Genomic DNA, 14160 nt, shown 5'->3' on the forward strand with positions numbered 1-14160 from the left:
TCTGTCAAATCTGCAGGGCAAAACGGACAAAGTTTTCAATGAAATGCTGACACTGAACAACAGATTCCAAGACATAATGTGCTTAAGTTACTAAAATTCAAGGATAAAGAATTCTTTCAGCAGCCTGTAGAAAAAGTAAAGGCAAAAAAATTAGGCTGGACTTAGATGTAGTAATACTCAGCGCTGGAAGACAATGGAGCAACACCAATAAATGGAGGAGGAAAAATTGTGACCCAACAATATATTTCTCAATAAAGTAATGGTAACTGGCAAAGATTCTCAAACATGAAAGAAATTTTAAAAACTTAAAACACTTTTTGATAAGAACTATATGATGATAAAATGCAGTCAATTAAGAAATGAAAAGAGGAAGCCCCAGTAAAAGATCTAATGGTTGGCATCAAACCATTCAGATACAGAACATTAAACAAAGGGAATATGACTACAGAAGGTAAATGTAGTTATTTTTAAACCTTCAAGGTTTAAAAAAGCATTAAGTGTAAACTTTCCTTGTTCTAAGTGGAATCAGCATATATTAAGACATAAATCAAGAAACAGGTTTTAATACATTACTTAAAGGAATGAATGAAACAAATGAAAAAAAGAAAATATAACAAAAAACCCAAAAGAGGATTAAGGAGTACGAAGAAGTGGTAATTTTCTCAGCTTTTATAGATGAGAGGTTAACAAACATTGCTTAAAACTGTTAAACAAACAGATTAAAATACCACAAAAAACTATAAATAGGGCAACAACTAATTGTATAAATTATTAGAGGGAAACCCATTCACACATAAAAAAGACCAAGAAAAGGATAAGAATTATGGGAAAGGGCAGAAGAAAACAAAGGAAACAAACAGAATCATACCAGACAAATGCTAATATAAAAAAGCTAGAGTTTAGGAGGCTGGGGGTACAGACAAAATAAGTGAAGGGGATTTAGAGGTACAAACTTCCAGCTTTAAGATAAGTAAGTCAGAGGGATGTAAGTGCACATAGGGAATATGGTCAATAATATTGTAATAACTTTGGTAACAAATCATAACTGGTCATTATTTCAGTAATCATTTCATAATGTATAAAAATATCAAATCACAAAAAAAAAGAAAAATCAAATCACTATGTTGTATACCTGAAACTAATATAATATTGTAAGTTAGTTATAATTCTTTTTTTAAAAGCTAGAGTTTTGATATTAATAAATGGACAAGGCTTATTAATAACAGAAAGTGTTAATTAAATGCCCTTTATAATGGCAAAAGGTTCAAATTCACAATTATGACATAGTTGTATTAAGTGTCTATGTCCAAAATATTACTGCAACAAAACAATAAAGAACAAACTGTAGAAAACACAACAAAATAGCAGATTTTAATTTATCTTTGTCAGTCCATGGACAGATAAAGTAGACAAAAAATATGAAGGAAAGGAGATATGAACAGAATTGATGAAGCTGAACTAAGGGGTATATATTAAATGCTATACCTTGCTGAGAACACATTTTTTAAGTGCCCACACTTAACAAAAACTGTAACATATGAGACCACAAAGAAAACTTGAAATCCCCAAAATTGCAAATAGTAGAATATATTTATTGCATTATTTTTATATGGTATAAAAACTAGAAGTTATTTACAAAAACAAAAGCAACTCTTCTTCAGTCATGTAGAATTTAAAAATTCCCTCAAAACTACTCTTGGCTTAAAGACAATATTAAAATGAATTTCGGATTGCATAGGAAAAAAAGAAAAAATATTATATATACACACACACACACACACACACACGTGTATATATATATATGTATATATGGCCAAAACCTATGTCCAGCCTTAAATTACTGCTTTAAAACCTCTATAATTAAAGAGTGAGTGAATGAAACAAGTATCCAACTCATGAAGTTTGTAAGAGAACAAAAATAAACCCAAGGAAAATAGAAAATTAGAGATGAAATAAGAAATTAATGAATTACTAAGAAGGAAAATGGCAGATCTGGCAGCTAAATCCAAGGAGCTGGCTCTTTGAGGGGAGGAAAAAAATAATAAATTGGATAAACTACTGCCTAAAGGATATAATACTAGGAGAGATTTTTAAATGTCAAAATACTGACATTTTGGTGTGCTTTAACCTACCAAAATACTTGCGTATTTTATGGTATATGTACGTGATTTCAAAGATGGGCCAGCGGCTTTGTTTGCCCTCCCTGATTCTCCCATCATTACCCTGCCATGGCCTATCTTCCCCCAGTTCCTTTCACCTGTGCATCCATCCTCTCTTTTACTCAGTTCTTAGATCTCTGCACCCTCAAAGGAGAGAGGGTCCCTTGAAGTTTATGACTCTCTCTGATAAAGAGGAAAAGTAAGGTGTAGGCAAAGGGCCATCTGTAGTGTTGGACCTCCAAACTCCAAGAGTAGCCCAGGAGTGGCCTGAGAGTTCAGTCTCAAAAGTACTGAAGCTTAGACTTACTACAACAGAAATAGCCTCAAGGGCACCTGGGTTGAAGGGACTGAAGTTGAAGGAATCAGGAAGTAAAATGATAATGCATAATGCTTATATCTTTAAACATTTAAAAAATTTAAAGTTATATAATGCTCATAAATTTTTATATTTAAAATCAATTAAGAATTCAGTGAATTCTCATCACAAATAAATACTGAACACCCATTTGTTATTTTGCTCCTATACAGCAACTGCTATTACTAGCTAGTCCAATCAATCAAAGAATTAAAAGTAATAAAAAAGATGCTACAGGTATTTTTAAAACTCTAAGAGAGCAAAACTCTAAAAATCTGAGTATCTGGCCGAATTGGTCAATTTTTCTAGGAAAAGGTAAGTTGCCAAAAATAACCCCAAGAGAAAGGAAAACTAAACAAACCAATTAATCACAATAAAAGAAACAAGAAAGCACCACCCCTTTTATAAGTGACTGATGGTGTCACATGAATTTTATAAATTATCAAAAAACATAGTTTTTTTAATAGTTTATATATATATATGTATGTATTTATTTATTTACTGGCTGTGTTGGGTCTTAGTTGAGGTGCGTAAGCTCAGTAGTTGTGGCTCATGGGCTTAGTTGTCCTGCGGCATGTGGGATCTTAGTTCCCTGACCAGGGATTGAACCAGCATCCCCTGCATTGTAAGGCGGATTCTTTACCACTGGGTCACCAGGGAAGTCCCAAAAAACATATAGTTTTGATGCTACTAAAAACTGTTTCAGAGTTTAGAGGAAGAACGAAAGCTTCTAAATTATTCTTATAGAGTTAGTGTATTATTGATCCTAAATCTAACGAAGAAGACAAAAATAAAACCACAAAAATTTCCTTTATGTCACTGCAAAATTCCTAAATAGACTATCAGCAAACAGAACTTAACAGTTCATTAAGATTATCCTCAAATATAAGAGAATCATCTCTGGAATGCAAAGGTAGCTCAATATCAGGACATATATTTCTAAATATACAATATTAACAGAATGAAGGAGAAAAACTATACATTCATGTCAAGAAACCTTGAAAAATTGTCTGATAAAGTTCAATTTACATTCCTCATTCAAAATTACTTAGTAAACTAAGAGAGGGTTGACATTTCTAACATTACAAAGAAATATCTCAAATAAAAGGCTATACCACCATGCTTAACAGACTTTACATACTAGAAACATTTTCAAAGCAATTAGAACATAACATGCATGTAAAGTATTATTTCTTTTATTCCATAATTATTCTAGGAGTATCAACCAACTAAATTAGAAAAGAGGTTGGTAGATATGATTCTAAGCCAAGAGAATCACATGAAAAAAATTACTACAAATAAAGGAATGCAGTCAGGTGGTGGGTTACAAAATTAATATATTTAACATATATAAACAATAACCAGAAGATGGTATTTTTAAAGACTCTAAAAGATAAATACCTAGGTACAAACAACTATGCTCAGAACCCATTCAAATCTAAATAAGTGTGTAACATTCATTCCAATAAGTAGGACATCCCATAAAGAAGAGTCAGTATTATAAAAGTGATGACATTCCACCAACTATCTACAGTGCTACTTAAAAATCATCAAGAGAACTTCGGAGAAACTGAACAAAATGGTAGTCAAGTTCTTTCAGAAAAAGAAGCATAGAAAAGCACCCCCCCCCCAAAAAAAATCTTCTGTGTAAGATGGTGTTTATAATGAATAGCAGAGAATGAAGAGGGAAGACTTCTGATGAAGAGGAAGAGGACAATCAGAATTTTAAAACACACTATGAAGCTTTAAAAATTAAAAGAGTTTGGTACTAGAAAAGACTGAGCAATGAAAGAGGGCTGCAGAAGTAGGCCTGGAAAAAAGGAACTTTGGTTTGTGACAGGGTTTCTCTTCCTCAGCGCTACTGATAACCAGTTTTGACAACCAAAGTTATCCCCAAACATTGCCAAATGTCCCCTAGAGGGCAAAACTGATGGTGGCTGAGAACCACTGGTTTATGGTAATGGTGATATTTCAAAATGGGGGCTGGGAGAACAAACATCACTACTAAATAAAATGTTCAATGGTACTGGAATAATTGGTAATTGGTCTGGAAAAACATATAGCTGGATCCACCTTTAATCCATGTATGATTTTTAAATTAATTTTTAATTATACAAATAATAAAATATATATTTCATCCTAGTAAAATCCAAACATTACAGACCTCTACCTAATCCCACTACTCACGACTGAGAGACAACCACTGTTGTAATATGAAATACATCCTTCCAGGAGGTTTGCTATGCATTATGACTAAAGAACTAAAATAAACAAGCAAGCAAGCAAGCATCTGTAGAAAATATAATTTGATGGGAGGAAAAAAAAAGCTCTAGAAGAAAGCATGTGTGAATAATTTATAACCTAAAATATGAAAGAATTTTGTAAGTAGAAATAAAACCATTAAGTCATAAAACATTAATGGATTAGAATTTGCAAAGATTTTAAAGCTTTTATAAAACAGCAAAAATTAAGTTGAAAAGCAGATGAAAAACTGGAAAAAATTATTTTTTAATACAGATAAGAGTTAATTTCTTATAGAAAGAATTATAAATTGCGAAAATGATGAATAATAAAGGAACTGGCAGTTAAGAGAAAAATAATTACAAATGCCAATAATCACGTAAAGAAATCTAAATAAAAAATGAGACACCATTTTTTTTACCTATCGTGTTAAAGGAGTGTGATGATATCCCAAAGTTAGCGAGGGTGTGAAGGAAATGATCAGTTCAACAATTTTTGGAAGTTTTAAATGATCCACCTTTCTGGTAACAATCAACACATGTCCTTTGACCTTGGAATTCTATAGCAATTGACCCTAGCCATTTATCACATGTATATAATACTCATAAAAGCCTGACAACAATACAATGAAAATTTAATAGCAAAAGAATGCAAACAATGCAACTGTCCATCAAATGGATACCAGTTGAATAAAATACTGCATGTCCATACAAAGGCAACACCATGTAGTCAATACAGCTCTCAAAGAGCTGAAAGATGCAAACAATGTAAACAGCATGACCCACTCCTGTGTTAAAAAAAGAATTAAGATAACCCTGGCTATTCAACTCTCCCTAACCTAACTCTGGAATCAGTAGTTTCAGTTATATTTCTGAATGAATCCCTCTCTATCTGAATTCTTGTAGGAACCCAAACAGTTCAATATCAAAGGGATATGTGTACATAAATAAAAATAGGAACATACATGGGACCTCCCTGTGGCGCAGTGGTTAAGACTCTGTGCTCCCAATGCAGGGGGCCTGGCTTCGATCCCTGGTCAGGGAACTAGATCCCACATGCATGCTGCAACTAAGAGTTCACATGCCACAACTAAGGAGTCCACGTGACGCAACTAAGGAGCTGGTGTGCTGCAACTAAGGAGCTGGCAAGCCCCAACTAAGGAGCCCGCTTGCCACAACTAAGACCCAGCACAACCAAATAAATAAATATTTTTTTTAAAAAAGGAACATACACGATATATATGCATGCATTTTTTTCCCCTAGGAAAAAAATCACAACAAACTGTGTCAAGATAGCTTGCCTTTAAACGATGAGAAGGCTCTCATTTCTACTTCGTGCCTTTCTGCATTATTTGAATTTCCTAATTTTATGCATTTTTGAATAATGTATATTTCTAAATCTTAAAAATTCCTTATACATTATTTTGCTAAAATGTCAACAAAACCTTGCATAGGTAGATTAACAGCTCATTTTTAGTTTTCTTTGTACCTTTATGTATGTACAACTAGTAATCGGTCCTATTTTAAAGAAAGTAATAAACACTGTGAGAAGAGTTAAAAAAAAAAAAAAAAAAAAAGGAGAGGAAAATACAGAAAGAAAATCAAGTGGAATTCTCAGAAAATTAAGACCCCAGGATTTCTCACTAGAAGAAGAAAAAAACTACATTTAGGAAATGAAAAGAAAGTTGATAATTAGACGTAAGATGAGTCTATTAAAAAAACTGCAGAAACATTTCCTATATGTTTATTTTTCACACCATACAGTTACATATTACTCACCCAGCTTGGAAAATCGGACCAAGTTGGAACTCGCTGACAGAGGTCCCGAAGAATACGTATGATAATCACACAGGACTGCAGACCATTAGCTCTAGCCTTGAGAGCAACACAAAAACCAACTGAATTAATCTTAGAAATACTGAAAGTATCCCTTGACGAAAAAAAAGTTAAAATACCACTGTTCAATGGAAGCTCAGATAAAAATAAAACAAAAATAACCACGCTTAAAATTGGATTCAATGAGCTGCCATTTACAGCAATATTTTATGCCAGGGTTAGTATTTAAAAGCTGATATTTTAGGTCAAAGTAAACAGATTATACAAGAATAATTGTTCTTGATCCCCTGTGAACCTTGACCTGTGTTCATTTAAAACAGTAAACTTCAAAAAAAAATCTGCCTACATTAGAAATAAAAGAAAAAGTAAAGAGCTAAAAAGTTTGTCTAGGGACTGAAAGATTAAGGAAATCTGTTTGGTTTCCTTTCTGTGCCTTTGCATAACTGCAAAGTCACTAAACCAAACAGCTGCTTCCTCACCTTTCATTCCCTACACTTATTAACTTAGAGAAAGAGGGGGGGAAAAAATCTTAAAACTATACACAAAGCTTTAAACACATATTCCATTATTTAAAGCAAAGTTAATCTGCAGCCTTATGGAATATAATATATGTACACAAACATGTGATGTCCCTAAACAAGTCAACTTTAAATATAGCCACTAAAAATAAAAATTAAAAAACCCAAACCACAAAACACCCCCAAAACCTGAGTTTATTGTCAAATTAATAGTAACTGCAATATGCAGATCTTCATACCCAGCTTTCTATGTTAACATTTTCTCATATTTAATTTAAAATAGTATTGCTTGGGCAATCTTTTGAAATGTTTAAACACAGTTAAACATGTTGTACTGAACTACTCTCTCATAAGGCTACAAGAAAAAAGTAAAATGATGTTCCGAACCTGGAACCACTTAGCGTGGCGTAGAGCAGCCAGAGCGTCAAGGCATTTTTGCCTGTCCAAGACGTCCGGTGGGTCTTTCACCATACCCGAGGTTACATCTAAAATGGATTGAATTGGCAAAATGCAGTGAGGAATGGGTGTTTGACCAGGTGAGCAAGACACTTCCTTAAAGTAGCATCAGTGTCACATGAGCCATTTGAGAGTTTGTCAACACTTTAAAGTACCCAGGGAGTTATTTTCAACAAATTCACATAATCTAATATGAACATCAAGATGAGAGTTAAAACTCTTTATTTTAGAAATATAATAAATAATTTCTGCAAATATAAACCCTACCCACCAAAATAAAATCAAAAGGAAGGATTACTGGACACAGCGCACCAGCACAAAGACGACAAGACAAAAGGGAACACAAAAATCCACCTTAATAAATGAGAATGTACAATAAACTACTGAGTTTGTTCAGTATTTTAAATGGTCATAGGTTATTCTGGGGCTAATATGTCAAAGAACTAATGATAAATATGGGATGATCAATGCAGAAATAATCATAGAAAAAAATAAAGAGCCAAAAACAGGCATTTCTAAGAGTTCAATGACTTCTCTTCCACAAGAGAATTTTAGCTTTAAGAATTGAGGAAATATGAAATGCCCTTTAAAATTCAAAGTTCCCATGAAGTATTTCCAAGAATAATTGGAGAGAAACAATGAGTAAAGTAGAAAAGGGCAATAGGAACTAGCATGGTTAAATTGAATAAGTATAGAAATAGAACAGATGCAGTAAGCAGAATGGTTTGATGATATACCTGTAGAATCTTTTAAGTTGCAAAGTCAGTTATAATAACTGATTTTAATCAGATTATTGTATTAAAACATAAATGAGCTATATAAAACTTGAGAAGAAAATCTGAACCTAAATCAGGACAAGAAGTTAACTTTTCATTCATAAAAGGCCAGCTTTACGTTCATCTAAACATATCTGTAAACTGTGTATAAAAGTTGCTAATCAAATTTGCTAATCAAACTATTCATAAGTGTAAGTCAATCTAATTCACAACTCTTGGTGATTTTAAAATATTTTCTACATATAGGAAAATTACACACCAGGCAAGTAATCTATTGAAAACAGTCTTCTAGATTAAAAGCACCAAAATTATGGGACATTTAGGATTTAATTTTATAAATCATCGAGGGCACCAAATGAATATGTGGAACAAAAGATGAAATATATGGTAAAAGAAAACATGAAGATGATTTTACTTTAAGAGTACTATTGCAACGCTGGGCAAATTACTTGATTGTCTATTTTTATATGAGCATTCAGAAATCTTAAAAGATATCTGTCCTTATTTTGAGTAGATGACATATTAAAAAGCATATTTAAAAAGTAATAAAGAATTCCATTCCTCGTCTGGGCTTTTTATTCTTAGTTCCTACTCCTTACATAATCAGATGGCACAGATTTTCAGAATACATATTAGAAGGGAATTTTACAGATAATCAAAGAACACTGTGTGGCATTCTGAAAATGAACACTGAAAGAGGAATCTGGGTACTAAAAAGAAAAGTATCAAGTCAGAAATATTAGTAATTTTAAAAAACTAATAAACAATCTCAGAACCTGAAAAACCAACTACTGAATCCAGAAATATAATGAACATAAGAAATGGGCTATTCTGAGAGAAGGAAAAGGAACACAGGAAAGCACAGCTAATTAAAGAAGTAAAAAAAAGCAAGAAACAACAACAACAAAAAACCACTCCCCAAAGCAAGGTTACAGAACACGCTGAAGAACCCTTTCCATGTCCCTTATTTATTTACATTATCTGCTAAAGCTAAAATGCAAATAGGTGATAATGTACAATCTCTTTCTAAGTTTCTGAATTTTTAATGTTAATTCGTGTTTTAATTTCCTCCAATACGGAAGAAAAGTTTTCCTTTTGCACACAAGCATTCATAACTTTGGAAATTTAAATTAATATGATACAATATCAAAGATGCCAAGACACCTATTGCAATTTAAAAACAACTTAAGATCTATAAGTAGGAAATTTCTGTCAAATTTAGAGTGTGGATTTTTGCACCCATTCTATATTTCAAGTGGATTAACCCCTTAGATATACTGTACTAAAATCATACTTGCTTCCTAATACCCAGTTAACAAAACAAAAATCAGTTAATTTATTTAAAAGAAAGCAAATTCTTACCCTACAAAAATGTATTTCATAAATTTTAAGGGGTTAATCACCAGTTAGAAGACATGCTGTGTCCACACTATTTTATGATTAAAAGTTAATGGGAATATATTAAATAAATTAACATGGTTATGTAAAATATGTAATCCACCCAACAATTTAAAAACTAGTGTGAACACTGCTCAAATCTAGAAGAGACAAAGACAAAACAAACAAAACAGCCACACAAAGGACAATAAATGCCAGACTCTGCATCCAAAATCCCTCCTTAATCAAATGGCAGGTGTGACACTGAGCTTTTGAAAACCTTGGTCAAAAATCCTTCCGATGTCTTGGCAGCAACCCCTGACAGGAATCAATTCCCTCTGCTAGAAGGCTTTGGACCGGGCCTGATAAGCTAAAGGTGGGGAAAAAAACACACAATACTTGACTTGCTACAGAAGAGACGCTGTAGCAAGGGTTAGAGCATTTTGAACATTTCAAGCTTCAAGTCAATTAAACGTTTACTTAATGTTTAACTGTCAAACACAGTAACATAAAATAGATCTGTAATGTGTTTAACAGTTATTTGGGCAATTTAATCATCTCCTTTAAATAATTTTTGGTATCAAACAGGACCATTACGCATTAAGAGGCTACCACAACTATGCGCAAGTCGCCAGTCTCATGATTTACAAGTGCTCTTCCGGCAAAGCCTTCCTTACCCCTGTACTAACTCCCCAAAGCAAGCTATAGGCTTTAAATGATTTTAAGACACAGAGCATTCAGAGCTGCAGTGAGAGAGAATACATACCGTTACTCTGCAGCAATCTTCATAATGAAGCTAAAGACATGATTTACTGCAGTTATCTGCAGCAAAGAACACTATCAATGTTTCTACACTTTTTGCACATCCAACTTTTCAGCTCAGTGTCTTGAAGTAAAATCTTTCAATTTTGGACTGACCATTTCTCTCACCATAATATTTATGAAATTCAGAACAATAACTCAAGTCTGGGTCAGACAAAAATATAATTTTGTTTCCTTTAGAAGGGATAGGTTATTAAAGACTACTACAAATATGATACTATTAACTTTAGACTTTTGCAACAAAATAAAATTACTTGATACTGCACAAATTTAAGTAAGCCTAAGTATAACTGGACAAGATGTGCTCTGAAATAAAGTTAAATGGTTATATGAGTATAATTTCATATGAAATACAGCAACTATTATTTATAACATAATCTCGAAAATTTCTTTTTCAACTCCTAAGAGTCATATGCTGCATATGAATTGACCAGATTGACTCAGGAACTGTTTTTCCAGCAATATTCACGGCCAGACCTTTAGTGGGAACTCATGCTCATATAAAAGATCCTCTACACAAACCCCATTTATTTTTAAGATGCAAAGCTTACACAACATACAAGTCCTGATATATGGTGTATATATAATGTACGCAAAGTTAGACATGTCTCCCAATGATCCCATTTTTTAGTAAAAATGGTCTTTTCCTGGGTTGTGGAAAGCCCAGTGCCTTAAAAAAAATTGCTTTGCTGTAAGAAAACAAATTTAAAGGGACAGTAATTGAGAGCCTACTTATGCTATTAGACAAATTAATTTTAAGTATTCTTTTCTCCTCTATCTGTATCACAAAGAAATATTAGTGTAGACTATAACTCCATATCAACAAATTAAAATGTACAAAAACAACATGAAAGGAAACAAAGTAAATTTTATCTGACCCATAAAACAACAGAACCAACATACGGCAGACACTGACCATGCTTTTTGGCTTAAAAGCTTTTGAAGCTTTGAAAATGTTACAGAATAGTCCCTAAAGCAACATTGCTGGCACCAGCAGGATTTCATATTCTACAATTGTAAAGTAAGTTTAAAAACCCTGAATTGTGCTATAACTCACTAACTATGCCAACACCGTTTAGTTTTCAATATCTCTAGTATAATAGTGGGGTCAGATGCCCAAATCTACGTGCATTAGGATGCTCTGCATTTATGAAAACGCTTCAAACCAAAGAGCAACCTCAGAGAACCAGAAATATTTACCTCAGGACAAGCCAAATCCATGATTACATATATAACAATGCCTCTTAAACTGTGTTATGAATATTTAACCAATTTTATTTATGGAACTCTCTTGTCTTTTTGTAAGACAAGAACAAGAACTTAACAGAACTTAAATTTGTGGCCCCTCACTAGCACCATTTCTTTAATTTGTTCATGGGTCAACTATGCTGGTAAGAATAATTTTGAACTTTTTTTTTTTTTCCAGAAATCTGAGGTTAGCAAGAAAAGAAAAAAAAAATCAAGAAAATCAATAATACCATGAGTGTTTTATATAAAAGTACATTGCTAAAAAGACATTAATAAAAGATCTGGGAAATGATCTTAAGCAAAACTGGTTGCTATATAAGTCAAATCTATCAAATTCATATGTAATGCCAGCATGTTGCCTTCTAGGGCTTAATGCCATCTTAAAGAGTAGGTAAATGGGGAAAAAAAAAGTTAATAAAAAGTAGAATGTTTAATGGCTTTCCAACCTCCTTCCCTCATGTTCTCTTCTCGAATAATTGGAGACGTCAGGGTGATAGTGACTTGCATTTTGGGTTCCACACATGAGTTCAAAATTATTGCCGCTTCAGAAACTGCACATTTTATGTCATACTTCTCAGGACTTATAACCTATGTAAATGAAGAGCACAGGAAATTAGATGGACCTTTTAACATTATCAAACAAAGCAGTTGCACTATGGCTCTTTCATTTTCTCACTGCCTTAACCATTTTATAAGGACTAGATCATATACTACTCCCCCCAAGAAGCCTTGCAATACGTGCAAATATTATAAATCTCTTGCTCCTCTTTCCTTTTAGAATTTTGTTGAACTAATATTTACCATTACTTGTATCATATGAGTTATTTGTATGTGTGTATGTCTCTCCTAGATGATGAGTTCTTGGATAAAAGAAACACTGCCCTATTTATTACCGTACCTTCCTAATAGCATCTTGGGTAGTTAAGTACTTGCAGAATATGAATGAGACTAAAATAGATATCTGAAACTAACGGGAGCCATAATTCAAACATTCCCAGTGTACCTTGTCAGGGAGCAGAAAGTCCTGATCAACAAAAGAAAAACCAGGATTCACTGCAATTCAGTACACATGAAATAAGTCTCAGTATATATGAACAAATGAAGACTCAACAGAAATTACATGGAGTGTTTACAGCATAGTATCTAGGTTCAAATCCTAGCTCTGCTACTTTACTAATAATAAGAAGATGGGCAAATTATTTAACTCCCCTTTACCTGTTTTTATAAAATGGGGACAGTAATTTTATCTAACCTATAGGATTGTTGGAAGAATAAATGAATTAACTATGTAAACCACTTAAAACAGTGCCTGGTACATAGTAAGAATTATATAAACGTTAACTATAAGAATGATGATGACGATAATAAATTCTATTTCTCTTGCTTATCCACTTGTACAATAAGTACGTAGAATGATTTGGAAAGAGTATGCTGCTTTTAGTGTAACTGTTAATTATTTAGTTAGGATACAGTATTTTCTGCTTTGTAGTTTTTTTGGGCTGTGTTGGGTCTTCATTGCTGCGCGCGGGCTTTCTCTAGTTGCTGCGAGTGGGGGCTATTCTTCCTTGTGGTGTGCGGGCTTCACACTGCTGTGGCTTCTCTTGCTGCAGAGCATGGGCTCCAGGCACGTGGGCTTCAGTAGTTGCAACATGCGGGCTCAGTAGCTGTGGCTCGCGGACTCTAGAGCGCAGGCTCAGTAGTTGTGGCGCACAGGCTTAGTTGCTCTGCAGCATGTGGGATCTTCCCGGACCAGGGCTCGAACCCATGTCCCCTGTACTGGCAGGCGGATTCTTAACCACCGTGCCACCAGGGAAGCCCCCCTGCTTTGTAGATTTACTAAACACCACAATTTAGGATCAAGATGTTTCTTGCAAATTATATAATTTTTTCAAAGTCCTCAAACCTCTTCTGAGTCTCCTCCCCTTCACTGCTCTAGCAGCCTCAACAGAGGGTAACAAGTAGACACACAATTACAATTCTCCTGGCTCCTAATACTTAAAAAAGACTAATCCACAATGAGAAACTTCACATCTGGAACAATGGTAATATAAAGCAAACAACAGTAAGTGCCACAGTCGTCAGAGCTCAAGTTTAATAGCATGCTTCACTATCCCTTTTGGTATCGGTTGCTCTGCTGTGGTCTGGTACTATTTATTCTGACATTACTGTGGAATACATATTACCAATGAAATGTCAATTCTTGGATTTCAAATACCTAAATAAGTTTTATACATTAAATCATTCAAGAAATCTTTATTTTAAAGCCCAGTCTGCGATTCTGACAAAGATACTATATAAAAATTTTAAAAATTCAAACTTAAAAAAGTTTTGTTTTTGTAGGACCAAAAGGGGATATTCCATTAATTGTGCATT

At 33.5% G+C, this 14160-nt stretch overlaps 1 protein-coding gene across 3 annotated transcripts in view; it reads right to left on the reverse strand.

Moving 5' to 3' along the window:
- Positions 1–14160, reverse strand: part of ZFR (zinc finger RNA binding protein) — a 78242-nt gene that overhangs the window by 17882 nt on the left and 46200 nt on the right. For 2 of the 3 annotated variants that reach the window (XM_068535201.1, XM_068535200.1), the window contains 3 exons: positions 12234–12375; positions 7496–7593; positions 6534–6629 (listed from right to left, as the gene is read on the reverse strand). In XM_068535201.1, coding sequence (XP_068391302.1) covers positions 6534–6629; positions 7496–7593; positions 12234–12375 — 336 coding nt within the window. Of the gene's footprint in view, positions 1–6532; positions 6630–7495; positions 7594–12233; positions 12376–14160 lie in introns of those variants that run through there. The other variant, XM_068535202.1, reaches the window with a different exon arrangement.

This window comes from Eschrichtius robustus, chromosome 2, assembly GCF_028021215.1.
Source record: "Eschrichtius robustus isolate mEscRob2 chromosome 2, mEscRob2.pri, whole genome shotgun sequence".
In the NCBI taxonomy this organism is placed as follows: domain Eukaryota; kingdom Metazoa; phylum Chordata; class Mammalia; order Artiodactyla; family Eschrichtiidae; genus Eschrichtius; species Eschrichtius robustus.